The 19421-nt window shown below is 39.2% G+C and overlaps 1 protein-coding gene across 4 annotated transcripts in view; it reads right to left on the reverse strand.

Moving 5' to 3' along the window:
• Wrn (WRN RecQ like helicase) overlaps window positions 1-19421 on the reverse strand; it is a 132339-nt gene that overhangs the window by 58371 nt on the left and 54547 nt on the right. For all 4 annotated transcript variants that reach the window (XM_028768204.1, XM_028768202.1, XM_028768203.1 and 1 more), the window contains 6 exons: window positions 19207-19282; window positions 17677-17744; window positions 17321-17429; window positions 16254-16322; window positions 13448-13530; window positions 8692-8798 (listed from right to left, as the gene is read on the reverse strand). In XM_028768204.1, coding sequence (XP_028624037.1) covers window positions 8692-8798; window positions 13448-13530; window positions 16254-16322; window positions 17321-17429; window positions 17677-17744; window positions 19207-19282 — 512 coding nt within the window. The remainder of the gene's footprint in view (window positions 1-8691; window positions 8799-13447; window positions 13531-16253; window positions 16323-17320; window positions 17430-17676; window positions 17745-19206; window positions 19283-19421) is intronic.

Below are 19421 nucleotides of genomic sequence, written 5' to 3' on the forward strand. Positions count from 1 at the left end.
CCTGGTTGTATACAGACATGGAGGGCTATGCATATGTCCTCCTGGTTATATACAAACATTGAGGGCTTTGCAGAACTTTCACCTGGCTGCTCCTTCTCTGGCCTCACTTTTATGATTCATTCCAAATGGGCTCTTTGTGTTAATTGTTAGGTGGTTTCGAGCATTTTTAGATTTGTTATACTAATTTGGTGTAGTGAACCCAACAGTAATCCCAGTGTAACAGGATCAAAACAGTAAGATAAAGGACACTAAGAAAACTAATATCCACCAGGTGGCGTGTCTTACCACCCCCTAACAGAGTCTGCTCTTAAAAACCTCAGGGGAAAGAGATCCTCAGCCGCTGCTCCAGGAACAGCCTGCCAAGACTCTCTACTGAAGGAATATGCTGTTTCATCACTGGAAGAACTGAAAATGATCTCATTATGTCCAGAGTTAGATATAATAAAAGATTTAATTCCACCTGAAGAGTATTCGAGAACCACTTAAAATATTTAAAACTCCTTTAACGCAATCCTAGGATCAAAGGCCTAAGAAGGGATTACAAAAGCAGGCTTCTTGATTTCCAATTCCACAGCTCGCTCTGTCTCATTAGATCGTCCTAAATGAGTGGGAACCAGTCCTTCAGAGCAGTGTTCAGTGACCTGCACTGGGGGACACCTTCACTTGCCTTCCATGCGCGACTGTGCTATGGACATTACTCCTCTTCCTGTATGGCCTGTACCCTTCCATGCATAGTGTACAATCTGTTTCTATTGCTTCTACTTTCCTGGATGTGGATCTCAACTCCCTCGCTGGACTATGGGCCACCTAAGGGCAGAAAATATAGCTTGTCTCTTTCAAATCTTTGTGTTGAGATCAGCACAGTATACTATGGTACAGTTATTTACTACACAACTCTTTTATAACTACCTATACAGGAAAGTTACTTTGCTAATTCCCAGCTTTCTGACCAGAATGATTTAACTCATTCATGTAATTATTGAGCAACTGCTATGAGTCAGATACTACCCCTGCTTATATAAACCAAAGGAAAAGAAAAACGCCCTCTTGTTATGGTTTAGATACGAATTGCCTTATCTGTATGTAGAAGGATGAGTCCCCAGGTAATAGACCCAAGCACAGAGAGGTGACTGGATAATGATGGCTGTAAGATGACCCAGTGGCCTAATTCAGTGATGGATTCCATTAAGAATCTGATGCCATCACTTGGGCATGAAAGTGGGCTGAAATCAACCAAATAGAAACAGAAAGAACAATACAAAATATCAATAAAACCAGGAGCTGGTTCTTTGAGAAAATCAACAAGATAGATAAACCATTAGCCAGATTAACCAGAGGGCACAGAGACAGTATCCAGATTAATAAAATCAGAACTGAAAAGGGAGACATAACAACAGAAACTGAAGAAATTCAAAAAATCATCAGATCCTACTACAAAGGCCTATACTCAACAAAACTGGAAAACCTGGATGAAATGGACAATTTCCTAGACAGATACCAGGTCCCGAAGTTAAACCAGGAGCAAATAAACCATCTAAATAGTCCCATAACCCCTCAGGAAATAGAAGCAGTCATTAAAAGTCTCCCCACTAAAAAAAGCCCAGGACCAGATGGTTTTAGTGCTGAATTCTATCAGACCTTCAAGGAAGACCTAATACCAATTCTCTTCAAACTATTCCACAAAATAGAGACAGAAGGAACACTACCCAATTTGTTCTATGAAGCTACAATTACACTCATACCCAAACCCCACAAGGACCCGACAAAGAAAGAGAACTTCAGACCAATCTCCCTTATGAACATCGATGCAAAAATACTCAATAAAATTCTAGCAAACCGAATCCAAGAACACATCAAAACAATCATCCATCATGATCAAGTAGGTTTTATCCCAGGAATGCAGGGATGGTTCAATATTCGGAAATCCATCAATGTAATCCACTATATAAACAAACTTAAAGAAAAAAACCACATGATCATCTCACTAGATGCTGAGAAAGCATTTGACAAAATTCAACATCCCTTCATGATAAAAGTCTTGGAAAGATCAGGAATTCAAGGCCCCTACCTAAACATAGTAAAAGCAATTTACAGCAAACCAGTAGCCAACATCAAGCTAAATGGAGAGAAACTTGAAGCAATTCCACTAAGATCAGGGACTAGACAAGGCTGCCCACTCTCCCCATACCTATTCAATATAGTACTGGAAGTCTTAGCCAGAGCAATTAGACAACAAAAAGAAGTCAAAGGGATACAAATAGGAAAGGAAGAAGTCAAAATATCGCTATTTGCAGATGATATGATAGTATACTTAAGTGACCCCCAAACTTCCACCAGAGAACTCCTAAACCTGATAAACAACTTCAGCAAAGTGGCTGGTTATAAAATCAACTCAAACAAATCAGTAGCCTTCCTCTACATGAAAGATAAACAGACTGAAAAAGAAATTAGGGAAATGACACCTTTCACAATAGTTGCAAATAATATGAAATACCTTGGTGTGAATCTAACCAAGCAAGTGAAAGACCTGTATGACAAGAACTTCAAGTCTCTGAAGAAAGAAATTGAAGAAGATCTCAGAAGATGGAAAGATCTCCCATGCTCATAGATTGGCAGGATTAATATAATAAAAATGGCCATCTTGCCAAAAGCAATCTACAGATTCAATGCAATCCCCATTAAAATCCCAACTCAATTCTTCACAGAGTTAGAAAAGGAAATTCTCAAATTCATATGGAATAACAAAAAACCCAGGATAGCGAAAACTATTCTCAACAATAAAAGAACTTCTGGAGGAATCACCATCCCTGACCTCAAGCTGTACTACAGAGCAATAGGGATAAAAACTACCTGGTATTGGTACAGAGACAGGCAGGAAGATCAATGGAATAGAATTGAAGACCCAGAAATGAACCCACACTCCTATGGTCACTTGATCTTTGACAAAGGAGCTAAAACTGTCCAGTGGAAAAAGGACAGCATTTTCAACAAATGGTGCTGGTTCAACTGGAGGACAACATGTAGAAGAATGAAAATTGATCCATTCTTATCTCCTTGTACAAAGCTCAAGTCTAAGTGGATAAAGGACCTCCACATAAAACCAGATACACTGAAACTAATAGAAGAGAAGGTGGGGAAGAGCCTTGAATACTTGGGCACAGGGGAAAAGTTCCTGAACAGAACTCCAATGGCATATGCTCTAAGATCAAGAATTGACAAATGGGACTTCATAAAATTGCAAAGTTTCTGTAAGGCAAAGGACACTGTCAATAGGACAAAACGACAACCAACAAATTGGGAAAAGATCTTTACCAATCCTTCATCTGATAGAGGGCTAATATCCAATATATACAAAGAACTCAAGAAATTAGACTCCAGACAACCAAATTACCCTATTAAAAAATGGGGTATAGAGCTTAACAAAGAATTTTCAACAAAAGAAACTCGAATGGCCGAGAAGCACCTAAAGGAATGTTCAGCATCCTTAGTCGTCAGGGAAATGCAAATCAAAACAACCCTGAGATTCCATCTCACACCAGTCAAAATGGCTATGATTAAAAACTCAGGTGATAGTAGATGCTGGCGAGGGTGTGGAGAAAGAGGAACACTCCTCCATTGTTGGTGGGACTGCAAGATGGTGCAACCACTTTGGAAATCAGTCTGGCGGTTCCTCAGAAAATTGGACATAGCATTACCTGAGGATCCAGCTATACCACTCCTAGGCATATATCCAGAAGATGCTCGAACATATAACAAGGACATGTGCTCAACTATGTTCATAGCAGCCTTGTTTATAATAGCCAGGAGCTGGAAAGAACCCAGATGTCCTTCAACTGAGGAATGGATTCAAAAAATGTGGTATATTTACACAATGGAGTATTACTCAGCTATTAAAAACAATGAATTCGAGAGGTTCCTAGGTAAATGGATGGAACTAGAAATTATCATCCTGAGTGAGGTAAGCCAATCAGAAAAGAACACACATGGTATTCACTCACTGATTATTGGATATTAGCCCAGAACCTTGAAATGCCCAAGATGCAACTCACAGGCCACATGAAGCCCATAAAGAAGGAAGACCAAGTGGGGGTGATTCAGTCCTTCTTAGAAGGAGCAACAAAATACTCAAGGGAGCAAATATGGAGACAAAGTGAGGGACAGAAACTGAAGGAGGGGCCATTTCAAGACCACTCCACCTGAGTATCTATCCCATGTGCAATCACCAAAGGTAGAGGCTGATGTGGAAGTCAGGAAGTGCATGCTGATAAGAGCCTGATATGGATATCTCCTCAGAGGTCTTCAAGAGTCTGACATACTCAGAGGCAGATGCTCACAACTAGCCATTGAACTGATCATGGGGTTCTCAATAGAGGAGTTAGAGTGAAGACTGAAGGAGAGCTGAAAGGATTTGCGGCACCATGAGGAGAGCAACAATACCAACCAACCACAGCTCCCAGGGTCTAAACCACCAGCCTGGGAGCACTTAGGGAGGGATCCAGCCCTTCAGTTGAATATGTAAGAGTGGAGGGCCCTGCTGGGCATAGGTGGAAGAAGAGAACCTTGACCTCATGAAGGCTGGATGCCCCAGGGGGTGGGAATTTTGAGAGTGGGGAGGTGGGAGTGGGGGGGTAGATAGAGGTTACATCCACAGAGAAGAAGGAGGAGGGGTGAGGGGATTGGGGGTTCCTGGATGGGTGGGGGATGGGGTAAGGGGACAACATAGGAAATGTAAATAAAACATCCAATAAAAAAAAAAAAAGAAAGTGAAAGGCTACGTAACATAAACCTCACTGAGATGTGACACCATCAACTTGTCCCTTTATTGGGTGAAATGGCATACTGCACAGAAGACACAGAACTATGGGACAGATTCAGAAGTATCACGTTGAACACTGTGTTGAAATAGACTGAAGATGGAAACCTAGAGGTTATTGTGATAGCCTACAGGAAGGAAGATGTAGGCTAGCATGAGAGGATGCGGCAGGGGTCAAGAGAGAAGTGATTAGCATCTGTATAGACTCAGAAGATCGCTCACAGGCTTTCCTTATTGGTGAAATGTATGGTTCAGGGTGGTAAAAATTAAAGAGCTACCAGGCGGAGTGGTACACACTCAAAATCCAGGCACTGGGGACACTGAGGCAGGAGGATCTCTTGTTTAGTCATGGCTGTATAGCAAAACTCTCTAGTGCTGCTATTAAACAAGGTGATCGAATCTGAGGGAAAAGCAGTCAGAGTGGGAGGAACATCAGGAGTCAGTTTCAGATGGGTTAAGTTTGAGATACCTATTAGGAACCCAAAGAGCAAACCCTTAAGTCGTAATCATATGTATATACATATCCTATAAATCTCCTATATAATGTGTGATTTATATTCAATAAAATTGCTAAAACAATACCAAGTACTGGCAAGTAAAGGCAGAGGACCTCAGTCACATCGTGGTGGTACTCATCCAGGTTGTAAATTTGAGGGTTCTCCAAAATTGGATGCTATTAGAGCACAGAAGAGAGACAGTCTAAACCAGGTACCAGGATGCCAACCTTGACAAAACAAGAAGGTACAAAGGAACAAAAGAGACCTGAGGAGAAGGGCATGCTGGGAAAGAAAGAAAACAAGGGAAATGGGCTTCCCCTTGACAACTGAACAAATATGATGGTACTAATAGATAACTTAATGACCGGTCCTGAAGGCCGAGACAAGAGTGTCTGACCCAAGGCCAGACACATACTTAGACCTCAAATACATTAGTTTTGGTCTCCTTCAATATTAGATCTGCTAGCTGTGGCATTAAGTTTCCGCTACTGTTGTTGACTTGTTTACTTAATCACTGCTCAATCAAATCTTTATGGGAAAACCAAACAGAAAGAAGCAATTTTAATCATAGCAATTTGCTATTAATATGTAAGATTGATGACTAATGAAACTAAGTCAGACAGTCTCACCAAAAGGATAAAAACTTTCAGTGATTGTCTCGGTTTAACCCATTTAACTGTGGCGCTTGTGCACACTGTCTTTCTATCACCGGGGCCTAAATATAGGTCACTTCGTTAATTCAATCAAAATTAATACAGCAGACTACAGACCAAAAAAACCCAGGCTGACACAAACATATTTGAAAGAGTCTTTGACAAAGAGGCAAAAGCAATTAAGTAGATAAAAGCCTTCTCTTCACCCAGTTGGGGGGAGGGGCGGGCCCCTGGGTCTCCCTGTCTTACAGTGTGGGACCAGGCACATGTCACTGTACTTCACAGACTCAAGCTCCTGTCCTCACATTTGCACAGCAAGCTCTTTGCCTGCCATGACGTCTCAGTACCCTCTCAGACCTAAATTTATACCATTCAAATTTTAGGAAAAACTATAGGAACAAAATTTCAAGATCTGAGACTTATAAACAAAAATCCATAAAAGAAAAAAATTCATATTCTGGATTTTATCCAATTTATTTGTTTTCTTTATAAAAGACAGTGAAAATAAGAGAAAAAAAAGTAAAATTTATAAAGATATATTTTCAAGCTGACCAAGAACTCACATTGATAAACATTTAATGCTTAGCAGTTAACAGAGGGACTGGAGACTCCCTCAGTGAGTATCAGAACCTGAGCCCAGATCTCCAGCACCAACATAAAAGCCAGGCACAGCATCCACACCTAGGAGCCCAGTGTTCCAGAGTAGAAAGAACCCAGGAGCTTGGTGGCCTGCCAGTCTAGCACAACTGAGGAGCTCCCTGGCTACAGAGAGACTGTGCTTCAAATAAGACAGGGTAGAGAGAAACAGAGGAAGACAGCAGTATCAACATCTGGCCTCTGCAGGGGCTGCACTGTACAGCACCCCGCACAGGTACATGCACATAAGCACACCTCCTCCCCCTCCCCCTACTTTCCTCACTCTCTCTCCGTCTCCCTCTCCCTTTCCCTCCATCCCTCCCTTCCCCCATGCTTAACAGAAAAAAATACAACCCAATTAAACTAGGCATTTAACCAAATAAGAAGCACACAAAAGATGTTCAACACCACTAGCTATTAGAGAAACGCAAATTAAAAACACAAACTACCACTCCACTCCTATCATAATTGCTAAAATACTACACGGTAGTTAAGACAAAACAGTGGTGAGAATGAGAAGCTATTGTTCCTACACTGCTGGGGAGGGGACGATACAAAAAACGGTGCAGCCAGTCAAGAGAGTAGCACTGGGGGCTTCCAAAAAACCGAAACCAGCACTTCCCATAGGACCCAGAACCCTCCATCCTGCCATTTATCCCAGGAAACTAAGACTTATGTTCACAGGCTTCATAACCACTGACCTGGACCCTGGAACACATACAAATGTTTACAGTATCCTCGTTCATGATACCCTAAATCCAACAAACAACCTAAAAGTTTTCTACAAACTGTGATGAGTAGAAAAAATGCAGTCCACAGCCAATTTTACAGTGGCCCATTAGTGAGGAACACAAAGTAACTACCTTGTTATGGGCTACTTAAGAAAAGAGAATGAGGGAACTGTATGTCAAAGCCATACTACACACTACACGCCCGCCCCCTCCATCCACAATGGCTTTTTCTGATTTCAGATTCCTGTGACCAAACCACAGTCTGAATTATACTAAATGAAAAGTTATACAAACAACAACAAAAAACCCTTATATTTTCCTTTATCTTTCTCCCAAGACAGGACAGCCGTGGCTGTCCTAGGACACACTCTATAAACCAGGCTGCCCTCAAACACACAGAGATCCACCTGCCTCTGCCTTCCGAGTACTGGGATTAAAGGCATGTGGCACCAGCACCCAGCAATTTATTTTTGGAATTACGCAGCGTTCTGAGTTAACATGATGAAATTCTGCACTGGACTCTCAATGATGGCGCCCCATTCTCCCCGTGGAGGAATGATCCCTTGGTCCAGAGTATCCACACAACTCATGTTCTCCCCCATCAGCTATCTCTAACCATCCCAGTTACCAGACACACAAGAAAACAGGAAGTGCTTGTGGTTAGGTGCTGTGGACTCAGTCAAGATCCACGCCGCCAACAATAATGACTGTGGTCATTTTTACTATAGCACATTGTCATACATATTCAGTTTTAAAATTCTTCCACTGTGCGTAATTTACATTGAAGGGGTGTTTCCAGGCATCCACAGGTTCCTGGAGCAGTATCCCCTGTCACTAAGGAATAGTAACTGCCAATTTTTAACTGGTACATTCAAAATGTGTTTTCCAGCTCTTGTCCCCAGGACCGAGCATCCAACTTGTGCCCTGACAGTAGGAATGTGATACAACACAAAGTCACACACGAACTGAAAACACTTGAGACACCTTTGTGATGGTTTTTAATAACACAATTTTATGGTTCTTGAGGATGAACCTTGTAGATGACACTGGAGTAGCCCAGTGTCAAAGGCTGGTCATTCCTGTTAAGAGTATTCCTTAATAAGCTACATGCCAACCTCAAAAGAAAGCCATCATTAGAATTTTAAGAACTAAATAAGGCCCCCTGCTCACATCTGATACCCTCCCTTTTATAGAGAAGTCTTGAGCTGTCTGGACATTACCCAGTCCTGGAAAGCCCTTGGTGAAAATGTCACTTCAAGACAGTAAATTTGGAGTTGGGGGTTTAGCCTGATAGCAGAAGCCCTGGGGTCAATCCTCAGCGAGATGGGTGGGGTGGGGGCATCAGATCTGGTCAAGCTTACCAACGGGAGCACTGTCTTAAGAGAGCCCAGTGTCCTGAATGAACTTCTAAAATCATGACCCCACTCAGAAATGCAGTGCGCCTCATCCACAGCGATGAGTGTGATACCTACACAAAAGAAAATACACAGGGAAAAATAAGGTTCAAAAAGAAAAATGCTAAGCCAATATTGTTTTTTTTTTCCTATTACAATATATGCCTTACAAAAAGTATAAGCCAAATCAAAGTATTTGGCTCAAACATACATATCCGTAAGAAGCATAAATAATATCAGATAACATCAAACTTCATAAGTCAGAATAGGAGGCAAGAGGAGAAATGAATAGAAGAGGTTGGCATAAAGGAAATATTTACATCATAACTCACACAGCACACTCTATTTCAGCTTTCATTATTACTCCTCAAAGACATAAATTGCTTATTATTACTTTGTCCCAAAATTATCACTTATAAACCATCTGCAACAATGTCCTTTCAAAAGAACTGTTCTGTTTCTTTTTGGCAATAATGGTAATCTTATCTCGTAGATTAGCTATCAGCAGAGGCAAACCGTCAGCACATTCCTACTGAGGCTAAGAACCGAAGTTATCGACAATCAAGCACATATCATATTACAGGAAGTGCCTCTGAAATGCCAATAACTGAAGCCAAGATGACATCCGTGCTGTCTAACATAAATCAGTTTGGGGAGAATGAATTCCCATCCTGTGCAAAGTAGGTAGTAAAAAGGAACATAACCCTCCACACTGCCCCACACCATACACTGAAACAAGATCAATGGTGTGTCTTAATGCATTTTAAAGGATTTCATTATATAATCATCTATCAAAACATCGCCAGACATTTCAAAGGACTAGTAATGCCTTTACCCTTATCAAATTAATACTTCTAAGAGAAAAATAACCCTTCGTTATTTGCTAATATATTCTATCAGTGAGGAGATTTAAAAACAAGTGCTTTACAATTAGATTGGCTGTACACAAAGCCTTGAGCAAGCTACAGATCTTTTCAGTTCTCAGTTTCCTCAAAACTACAACGGGGAGCTGCTGTGAGGGTTCAGGGGGGAAAAGCCTGAGAACTTGAGTTCAACCCTCAGAAACCACAGAGAGCACTGACTCCCACTGTGTTCTCTTACACGAGTGGTCTCTGACCTCTACAAACACACTGTGGGATTACACACACACATACACACACACACACACACTGACCACCACTACCACAACCATCATCACCACCATCACCACTACCAGCATCGTAAGTAAAAATGATACACAGTACATACAGCAATAACAATATATAACAGTTGAAGTATGTTTGTAATAAGCTCTTTTTTGGGCATGGCCTTATCTGAGTATTTTATGTGAATGTTCTAATTTAACCTTAGAGTAGTAAGAAGTATTAGGTGTTATTACTACATGGCCATTATGATTTAAAGCCCCTTTAAGAGCCAATGAGGTAGTACATGCATGTAACTTAGGATCAGGAACTCAAGGCTATCTTCAGCCACAAAGAAGGTTCAAGACGTGCCTCAGCTACAGGAGGCCCTATCTAAATAAGAAAATCAAATCAACCCTTTTCAGGATAACCAAAATATACTTGACCTCAAGGATCTCACAACTCAGAAGAGGAAACAAAAGAAACAGCAACTCATTGAGATTATGTGCTACACTGGTGTCCTCAGAAGGAAGAAAGCAAAAGAGCAAATGTTGATTTTATACCACTTAGTAACTGAGGAAATTCTAGTGTTATTCATACACTTATTCTGAATCTAGAAATTAAAATGGCTAGATTTTAAGTTAATGAGTTAGAAGCCTTTAGTTGCAGATCTGACAAGCGGTTAATAGAGTTGAACATTGATCTGCATAGTTAGTTTAGGCAAGCTTTGGTAAGATTCACTTTGAACGTAAAAGTTCAAGTGTCCTCCCAAGTCCTGTACATATTTCATTCAGGCATCTGTCATTCAAGTCTCATTCCCAAAGTTAAAAGACAATCACAAGCACACCTGGGACGGCACCCCATATAATGTATGCTTGCTATTTCTGTTGTAGATCCAGACTCCTTAAAAAAATGTAACATTTACCTAAAAATGACAAGTCTGATTAGTTAAATGTCAGACTACTGTACAAATAACATCCCGAGTATATTCATTTCTGTAGGCATTTTACAGTTGCCTGCAAACAAAAGCCAGTGGGAAATACTTTTAAAAGTAATTTTCATTTTGCCTATCCCTTTTTCTAAATCACCCAGAGAAAATATTTTTATCTATTAAGAGGGAAGAATTCTGCTCTAGTGATGAAAAATATATACATATTATCTGGTTTTGTTTGCTTGCTTGTGTGTATGTTTTTAAAACAGAAGAGAGGTCAGACTATCTGATCCTCCTGAATCATTCTCCTAAACTGATTCAGAGGGAGGGAAGGAAACAAAGAAAGGAAGGGAAGGAGGGAGGGAGGGAGGGAGGGAAGAAAGAAAACCACAATAAACAAGACATACAATGTCTGGGTCGAGCAAGAGGAAGTGGGTGAAACCACTTCCCTTTGGCCTTGTAGTGAGCTGAATGCCTGGAACGCACATGGTTGAAGGAGAGGACCATCTCCTCTTCTCCTATAAGTTACTCTCTGACCACAAACACCAACACAGAGTAAAAATAAATAAAACTGTTTGAACTCAGGCCTGGAGCACGCTAGGCAAACACAGTCATTGATCTATATCCTCGGCTCTGCAGTATTGACCATTTATTTACCTCATAAAAAGTTATAACTACTTGTCAAAAGCTTTTCATGTTTATTTACTTACAGTAATTATTAATTTAACATCATTATAAATGAAAACAAACACTAAAAGTGGAATAAAATATACTCAAAATACAGGGTTACTGAAAACCAGTTTTTTAGATATAACCATGACATTGATCTATAAGGCAGTCAGGCTTAACCCATAGTGAAACATTCAAAAGAACTCCTTCCAGCCACTATAGAATACACATCAATCTTGTTTTCCATTATAGGCAAGAACTAGCCAACGAGAGCTAGCAGAGAGCATAGGCACACTTCGATAATATATTTCCTTAAATATTAATTTATGTCCTCATTCTTTGTTGGTTTCAACACATACTGAAATATAAAAGTTTGCTTTCTTTGTAGTTGTGAAGACAAACAAACACTATTAAGTGATATGGTACATGTCTTTGTTACCATGACCAAAGCAACTTGAGGGGGAAGGGTTCATTTAGCTTACACTTCCACATCACCCTCATTGTTGATGGAAGTCTGTGTGGGAACTCAAGCAGGGAAGAGACCTGGGGGCAGGAGCTGGAGTGAAATGGAGAGTGAAGCCTTTGTGTCTAGCTTTAAGTGAAATTTTCAGCAAAGCTTCTGCTATGTTTGGGTTAATGAGAGTCTGAGAAATTGTTTTGAGATTATTTGAACCTTGAAGAAATGTTGTCTCCCTGCAAAGTCTGCACCCAGTAGTACATGAGAGCTTACAGCTACATAAACCTTGGTCCTAAGACACTCCTGGCAAACCTAGAGTTCTTACTTTTGGTTATGCCTAGCCATGATCAAAAGAGACTGAGGTTTGTGTCTGCTCCCTCAAGCAGCAAAGGCCAGATAACTGTGGTAGTTGAAACCTTTCCCAGGTCCAATTAACCTTGAATAATGCTTTAACAAAGTAACTGGAATGAGCCTTCCCAAGAAGGCTGAACTCCTCTGCTCCTTTCATCTTGGTGAGCTTCTCTCTCTACTGTCACACCTTCAAGTAACACCAATCAATACAAGCTGACGCAGAGCCCATGGAGGAGTGCTGCTTACTGGCTTGCTCCCCATGGCTTGTTCAGCCTGTTTTCTTATAGCACTCAAGACCACCAGGCCACGGATAGTACCATCCCATGGGATTAGCTCTCCATCATCAATCCCTAACTGAAAATATGCTCTACAGGATTGCCTTCATCTTGACCTTGTGGAGACATTTTCTTAACTGAAGTTCCCTCCTCTCTGAAGACACTAGCTTATATCAAGTTGACATTCAACTAGCCAGTCCAGTACAATACTGAAAAGTTAACCTATATTAAATTACTTACTACCTAATTCTTCAAAAAAAATCCTACAAATTGGGAAAATAATTTTATCTGATAAGTTGGATAAAATTCAAATGAAGGTTTTGGGTATGGATAGCATTTGTTTCCTTTGGTGCTCTTAGCTAAACCTGACCACACCTCTACCACCAAGAAGCAAAAATAAAACACAAAGGTTTCAGCATAAACAATATCACAGCATTTGACTAATTTTATATTTATATTTTCTAAGAATAAGCTATTTAACAGCATTACTCCAAAGTTTGAAGAATGATTCTTATGAACAAAAATTAGGAACCACTACACTGATTTCATTTAGACTCAGACTGTGAAACATGACAAATCCCAGACTTAAGGATTCAGCGTTCATTCAACAGTGCACAGAACAGACAACTGTGTGTCACATCTTGCATGAAGGAGTCAGGGACCAATAAGAGCAGCGACAGAGAGTTGACAGTGTGCCAGGGATGCATATGTGCTTGTATGTAATATAACACTAACCCAGGAGTCCCACCTCGATGGAATGGGGAATTATACAGTATTACAAAGTGGGACAAACATCAAATTGGTCAGAGATTTACTAGAGGAGCAAATATTTGAAATAAGCCTTTAACAAAATTGGAATTTCGTCTCCAACCGTGCATGGGTTACTTTGTATTCACCAAAGTCCCATTTCATTACTTACCAATATTAGCGTCAAGTTGCTGAAGTAGGTCCAAGTTACCAGAACAGAACTCTGGAGTTATGTAGATGATCCTGTATTTGCCTCTGTAAAGATGAAAAAAAAAAACAGAAACAGAAATTGAAACACTCCAATAGGGAAAAACAAAAAAAAGCAGCCAATGAGTGACAACAAAATCAAAATATTCAATAGATTTTTAAGTAACACATCATACTGATTATTAAAAACCAAAGGAACGTTATATATACATATTCAGATATCTTAATCCTTTGATTTGTCTTCAATTCATCAAAATAAATATAACAATTCCTGTCATGAGGCATTTGCCACTAAGCTGGAATTATAAACCAAATTATGGTTTCTAACAGTCCAGTCCAAAAACAAAATACCCAAGTTAAATGGTCAAGCCTTTATAAACTTTGCATATTTTCCAAAACCAATACAGCCCATGTGTGAGAACTAAACCCCAGAGTCCTTGTTCTCTATAGGATATCCTCTTAGCATCCCAGGTTATTCTACGTACTCTGCCCACAGGGACGGACACTCAGTCAAAGTCTAGGATATTATCGCCTGGTTGAGATCAACCATTCAGCAAAATGTCAAAGGGGGAAGCAGAGCTGCTTCCTCTACTTGGTGACTGACCTCTTCAGAAAGAAAATGTAATGACAGAATACACATAGGAAGGTCTTCTGGACTCTCCATGCCCAGTTTTTCTAAGCAGGAGCCATGTGAGCCTCCTTTATCCTTAAGACAAAATTCACTTTTTCTTTAAATTATTATTGTATTTGTATTATTAATTTGTTTGCATTATCTTATTGTATTATATTTTGTATTATACATCATATAGACACACATATATATTATATACATGTATTATTTATATTATGATTTATATTGTTAATTTGCTATTATGACAATTTTTATAAAAAAGGCTAGAAATTACTTATGGCATGTCTCTACCATATAAAAACATATCAAATCAAACGTAATTTTCTATGTTAAAAAGTTTTTAAAGCTTTTAATTCATCCATTTCACAAATATTTTAGTGTCTATTACATGCTAAACATTATATTTTCACAAGGAATTTATTAGGCATACAATAACTTTTACATTATCTCCAGGAAATTAATGCAGTTTTCTAATTACTGTAAGAAACAATAAAAATAATAAAGTCTGACATCACTCTCCCCAGGTTTGGACTCAGTTCCCCTTCCCACTAGAAGACTGATCTGAGATGCGTCAGTTAGCTCCAGTGAATCCCAGTTTCTTGAAAATTAGCTGTTTCTTTACAGAGCCAGACTCAGGGCATCTCAGTTAAAAGATGGACACCGGGACCTTCATGGAACCAAAGAGCATCCAGGAAAACCAACACAACCCTGAAACCAAAGAGCATAACCAGTTGGCTTGTAACCCAGACTTCAGGCTTTTACTGTAGCTACAGAAGCCAAGACAGACAGACCAATCCACAGAAGTATGATCTCAGCAAGTAATGGGCACATGCCTACTCAGTTCGTTATTTGAGAAAGGCACAAAGGCAATCCAGTAGAGAAGAGACACAGCCAGAACAACTGGAAAGCCTTATAAAAACTAATACACCACACAATATAAACATTTTTGCTAAGAGTTAATTATACATGCAAACATAAAATTGGGAAATGTTTAAGGGAAAGTATGCCATCTTTATAACCTTCAGTTAGGAAGATTTCTTAAATACTCAAGGAAAAATCTATAAGAAACTAGCAACTAGACTTTATCAAACTGAAAACCCACTCCTCCTCAAAAGAATTACTGAAAGAAGAAGAAAGGCCATAAACTAGCAAAGCATCTGTAAAGTACATATAAATATGAGATTTCTATCTACAATATAGAAATTATCACCAAAACAGAATTTAAAAAATGAAAGAGTCAAAAGATTGGAACAAACACCACCACAAAGATAAACACACAGCAATCAGTGTAAGATGCTCACCAGAATTGGTCACCAGGCCAAAGCAGATTTAAAGTACAATGGGATTCTTTCAAAGTGGCTAAAGCCAATGGCTAGCTAAGAAATGACAGAGGTGACAAGGAACAGGACTTCTCACACACTGCTGCTGGGGATGAGCGATGGTGGAATCGCTCTCAAAATGTTTGACAGTTTCTTAAAAAATTAAACATGAAATTAAACCCACCAATTCTGTTCCTGAGCATACACACAAGGGAACTGAAGATGCAGACTCAAACAGAAACTGGTACATGAAGGTTCATTGCATTCCTGCTACTACAACCTCTAAATAGAAAGTCCTCAGATGCTCACTCATCAAGGACCAGCTAAACAAAGTGTGGAATGTCTATACATCGAAAAATCATTCAGTTAAGAAAAAAATGAGGCCTCAATCTTACACAAAGATATGCAGGCAATAGATGAGTGCAAAGAGCAGGAGAAGTATTCTTCTCAGGGGACAAGCACACCCATTGGTTATCCAATATCAAATGGTCAGCCCTGAAAACAGGCACACTAGTAACAATGTACAGGCCGAGCCGATTGCATGTGGTAATACATATGTATACACATATCTCCATGTAATGACAATTAATGGGAAAAAACCTCATGAACCTGAAAGAGAACAAGGAAGCATGCTTGGCAAAGTCTGGGAGGGAGAAAGGAAAGGGAGAAATAGAACTACTTTATAATTTCAAAAACAACGCTTTTTAAAGTATGTTTTCAAATATGGACAATTTACTCATACAATAAATAAAAATATACACAAAATTTTCTTACTCTATATACATCTTACAATGTCATGTGACATTACATAAATTACTCACAATTTAATATCTCCTAGAATATTTTTTGATTGTGCAGACCCAAGTAAACAGGCTGGAACATTGGACATTCTATAAGAGACAAATGCTTTGCATTAAACACACAGTAAAGACAGTAACTTCACTCTCAAAAAGATTAAGGATATATATTCCTCATCTTCCTAATGTTCTTCCTTTCTGTGTCTTGCTAACTTGATATATTTCTTCAAGAGCCTGCTAAGGAGGCAAGTCTTTAATATGGGTCTTTCAAGAAAGAATGGAAAGGTAAACTTAGGTTTAGAAGAGGGGTGACTATAATCAAAACATGTAGGAGATTTTCAAAGAACTAATAAAAAAACATACCTTAAAAAGTAAACTTTTATATATACCTCATAGCAAGCTAATAAGCCCAGACAGCAGAACAAAAAAGAATTCTGAGACAGCTAACTAGTATGAAGCAATCAGTCCTTTTAAAACTTGATCAGGGAAATCAGGTAGCCTTGAATTAGAGAACTCAAGAATGAATGCAAACTCTTCTGCTAACACTTCATTTGCTACTAATAAATGTATCCGGGGTGGTAGTGCATGTTCTGTAAGCCCAAGACTTGCAAGGCAAGGCAAGAGGACAGAGTGACACCATCCTGGACTATGCTTAGCAAGACCCTATCCCAAAAAAAAATAAAAATAAAAATCAAGTCACTTCCCAAAACATAATCCTGTGAACTAGATTCACGTTTATCGTCTGATATTTATAAAACAGAGAGGGACAACTGGGCAAAGGGACACTGGACTGAGAGAGAAGAGACTTGCTACGCCTGTGTAGTACCTAACTCTCAAGAGAGGAGGCCCCAGGGAGTGGAGAGGTCTGATGGGGTGGGGGAGGGACATTCTCGTGGAAACAAGGGGGGGGAGGGGGGAGGAGGTATGAGATGTGGGTCAGAGGGAGAACTGGGAGGAGGATATAATCTGGAGTATATAAAAAAAAGATTAAAATTTTAAAAATAAATTAAAAAAAAAAAAGATCCTGTCTTGAAATGTTCTTTCCACTTGCTTATCAGAGGCAATGATGGAGCCGTAAAAGCACTACTTACTCAAGCTGCAGGACTTGGTCTTCCATTAAGGAAATCAGGGGCGATATGACAATGCCAATCTTGCCTGTATAAACCGGTGGATACTGGAAGCACAGACTCTTCCCATATCCTTGAATAAGAATAATACACACAAAATAAATAAATAAATAAAAACCTCTTGATGTTATACTTTCTTCTTACAGTGTGTTTATATAGCAGAATAAGTGGCCGTATGTGTTAATTCACGCATAAGTGTGAAAGCTTTTCCCCATCACGACCGCCTATGTTTTAAGTTTGTGAAAGATTAAACACTTTAAACCCTTTATGACTTTTAAATGATTAAATTATTTACTTTAGGTGTAACTTATATAACTTACCAGTTGCCATGACAACAACATTATCTCTTCTTTCTTCTAACACTGAATGGATGACTTTCCACTGAACCCTTGAAGGCACAAAGTAAAATGTTTTATCAATAGCATCCAATGAACAAGTTCAAATCTATTTGACTTTTGCTCTCCAACAAACTCTTCCAGACTTTCTGGAGCTCCCTATATAAATACATGCAACACAGCATATTTATATTCCTAGAATTATTGAGACAAAAAATGATTTTTGGATTAATTTCTCAGAATGACTGCTAGTTTCCATATAGTATGTATATTTAATTTTATTACACATATCTAAAGTATAAAATAAACCCCCAGCTTTGTACTATAGACCGACAAGTCAGTATTTTAGAATAAATATGAGGAATGTTGTAGGTTTGAAATGAGGCCTGTGTAAAGTGATGGTCCAAGGTGAAATCAACTAGAGATGGGATCTTCTGCTGATGCAGAAGACAATCTATCCTTATTTGAGTGCTGTCTATACCAGCACACTGAGTTAACAGAATTCACTTTTCTATACATCTATGTGTGCTCACCTGTACATAGGATATAGTTTATTAAAAGAAGGAAAAATGCTTCAATGAATTCTATTTTAAGTTCTCAAAACTGAGAAAACCTTGTCTAGTTTTTTACTTTCTTACTGGTCTTATTCAAATGTACTTGTTCCTAATCTCATTTGTGTTCATCTCATTGTTTCTAGTTATTAGGGTGCCCTTTTGATGGTTTGAATGAAAATGCTCCCCATGGGCTCACAGGGAGTGATAGTATCTGAACAGATTAGGAGGCATGGCCTTGTTGACTAGGCGTGGCCTTGTTGGACTAGGTGTGGCACTGGAGGTGGGCTTTGAGATGTCAGAAGCTCAAGCCACAACCAGTGTCTCACTCTCTCTTCCTCCTGCCTGCCAATTGGCATGTAGAACTCTTAGCTCCTTCTCCAGCACTATGTCTGCCTACATACTGCCATGCCTTCTGCCATGATGATAATGGACTAAATCTCTGAACCGGTAAGCCAGCCCCGATTAAATGTTTTCCTTTATAGGAGTTGCTGTGGTCATGATGTCCCTTCACAGCAATAGGACACTGATTAAGACAGCCCTTTGGATGTGAATACATTTTGAGATGTTAAAACAATAAACCATCAGCTTCTCAAACTGTTCTGTGAGAGCTCACAACAGTGTGCCTTGGGACACCTGCAGAAAACAGGCAGGGATGTGTCTTTCCTCTGATTTCATGCTCAAAAAAAGATAACTCAGCAGTGAGAGAAATTCTTTTTTATTATGTTGTTTTTATATAGAACCACCCAGTTAAAGAAAAACAGAACCACTTCCTTTCCTATCAAAAGGACAAAGAAACGTATGTAATTAATACTTCAAATAATTTTGCAGTTGCATATGATATATAACTGACAAGTATGGCTACAATACATGCTGCTGTTTGGATATGGGGGATGGGTTATTTATTCTTTTTCTTTATGAAAAAAATTAAGTACATAATATAGTTAATTGAGATCATACTCACGGTTTAAAACTGCAATGGCCGAAATAGGTCTTGAGGCAATTAGTTTGCTTTGCATTGGGTTCCGGCAATAAATGGTCTTAAAAATAAATAAAATGATAAAATTGACATGTTCAAAAGCAAATATGCTTTGTAAGAGGAGGAAAATGTTCATTTCCTTGGCTTTCATAAAGAACAGGGTGATAGGTAACATCCATTGTTTCCATCGTAGACAAACT

Source organism: Grammomys surdaster, unplaced genomic scaffold (genome assembly GCF_004785775.1).
Source record: "Grammomys surdaster isolate TR1022 unplaced genomic scaffold, NIH_TR_1.0 185, whole genome shotgun sequence".
Lineage (NCBI taxonomy): Eukaryota > Metazoa > Chordata > Mammalia > Rodentia > Muridae > Grammomys > Grammomys surdaster.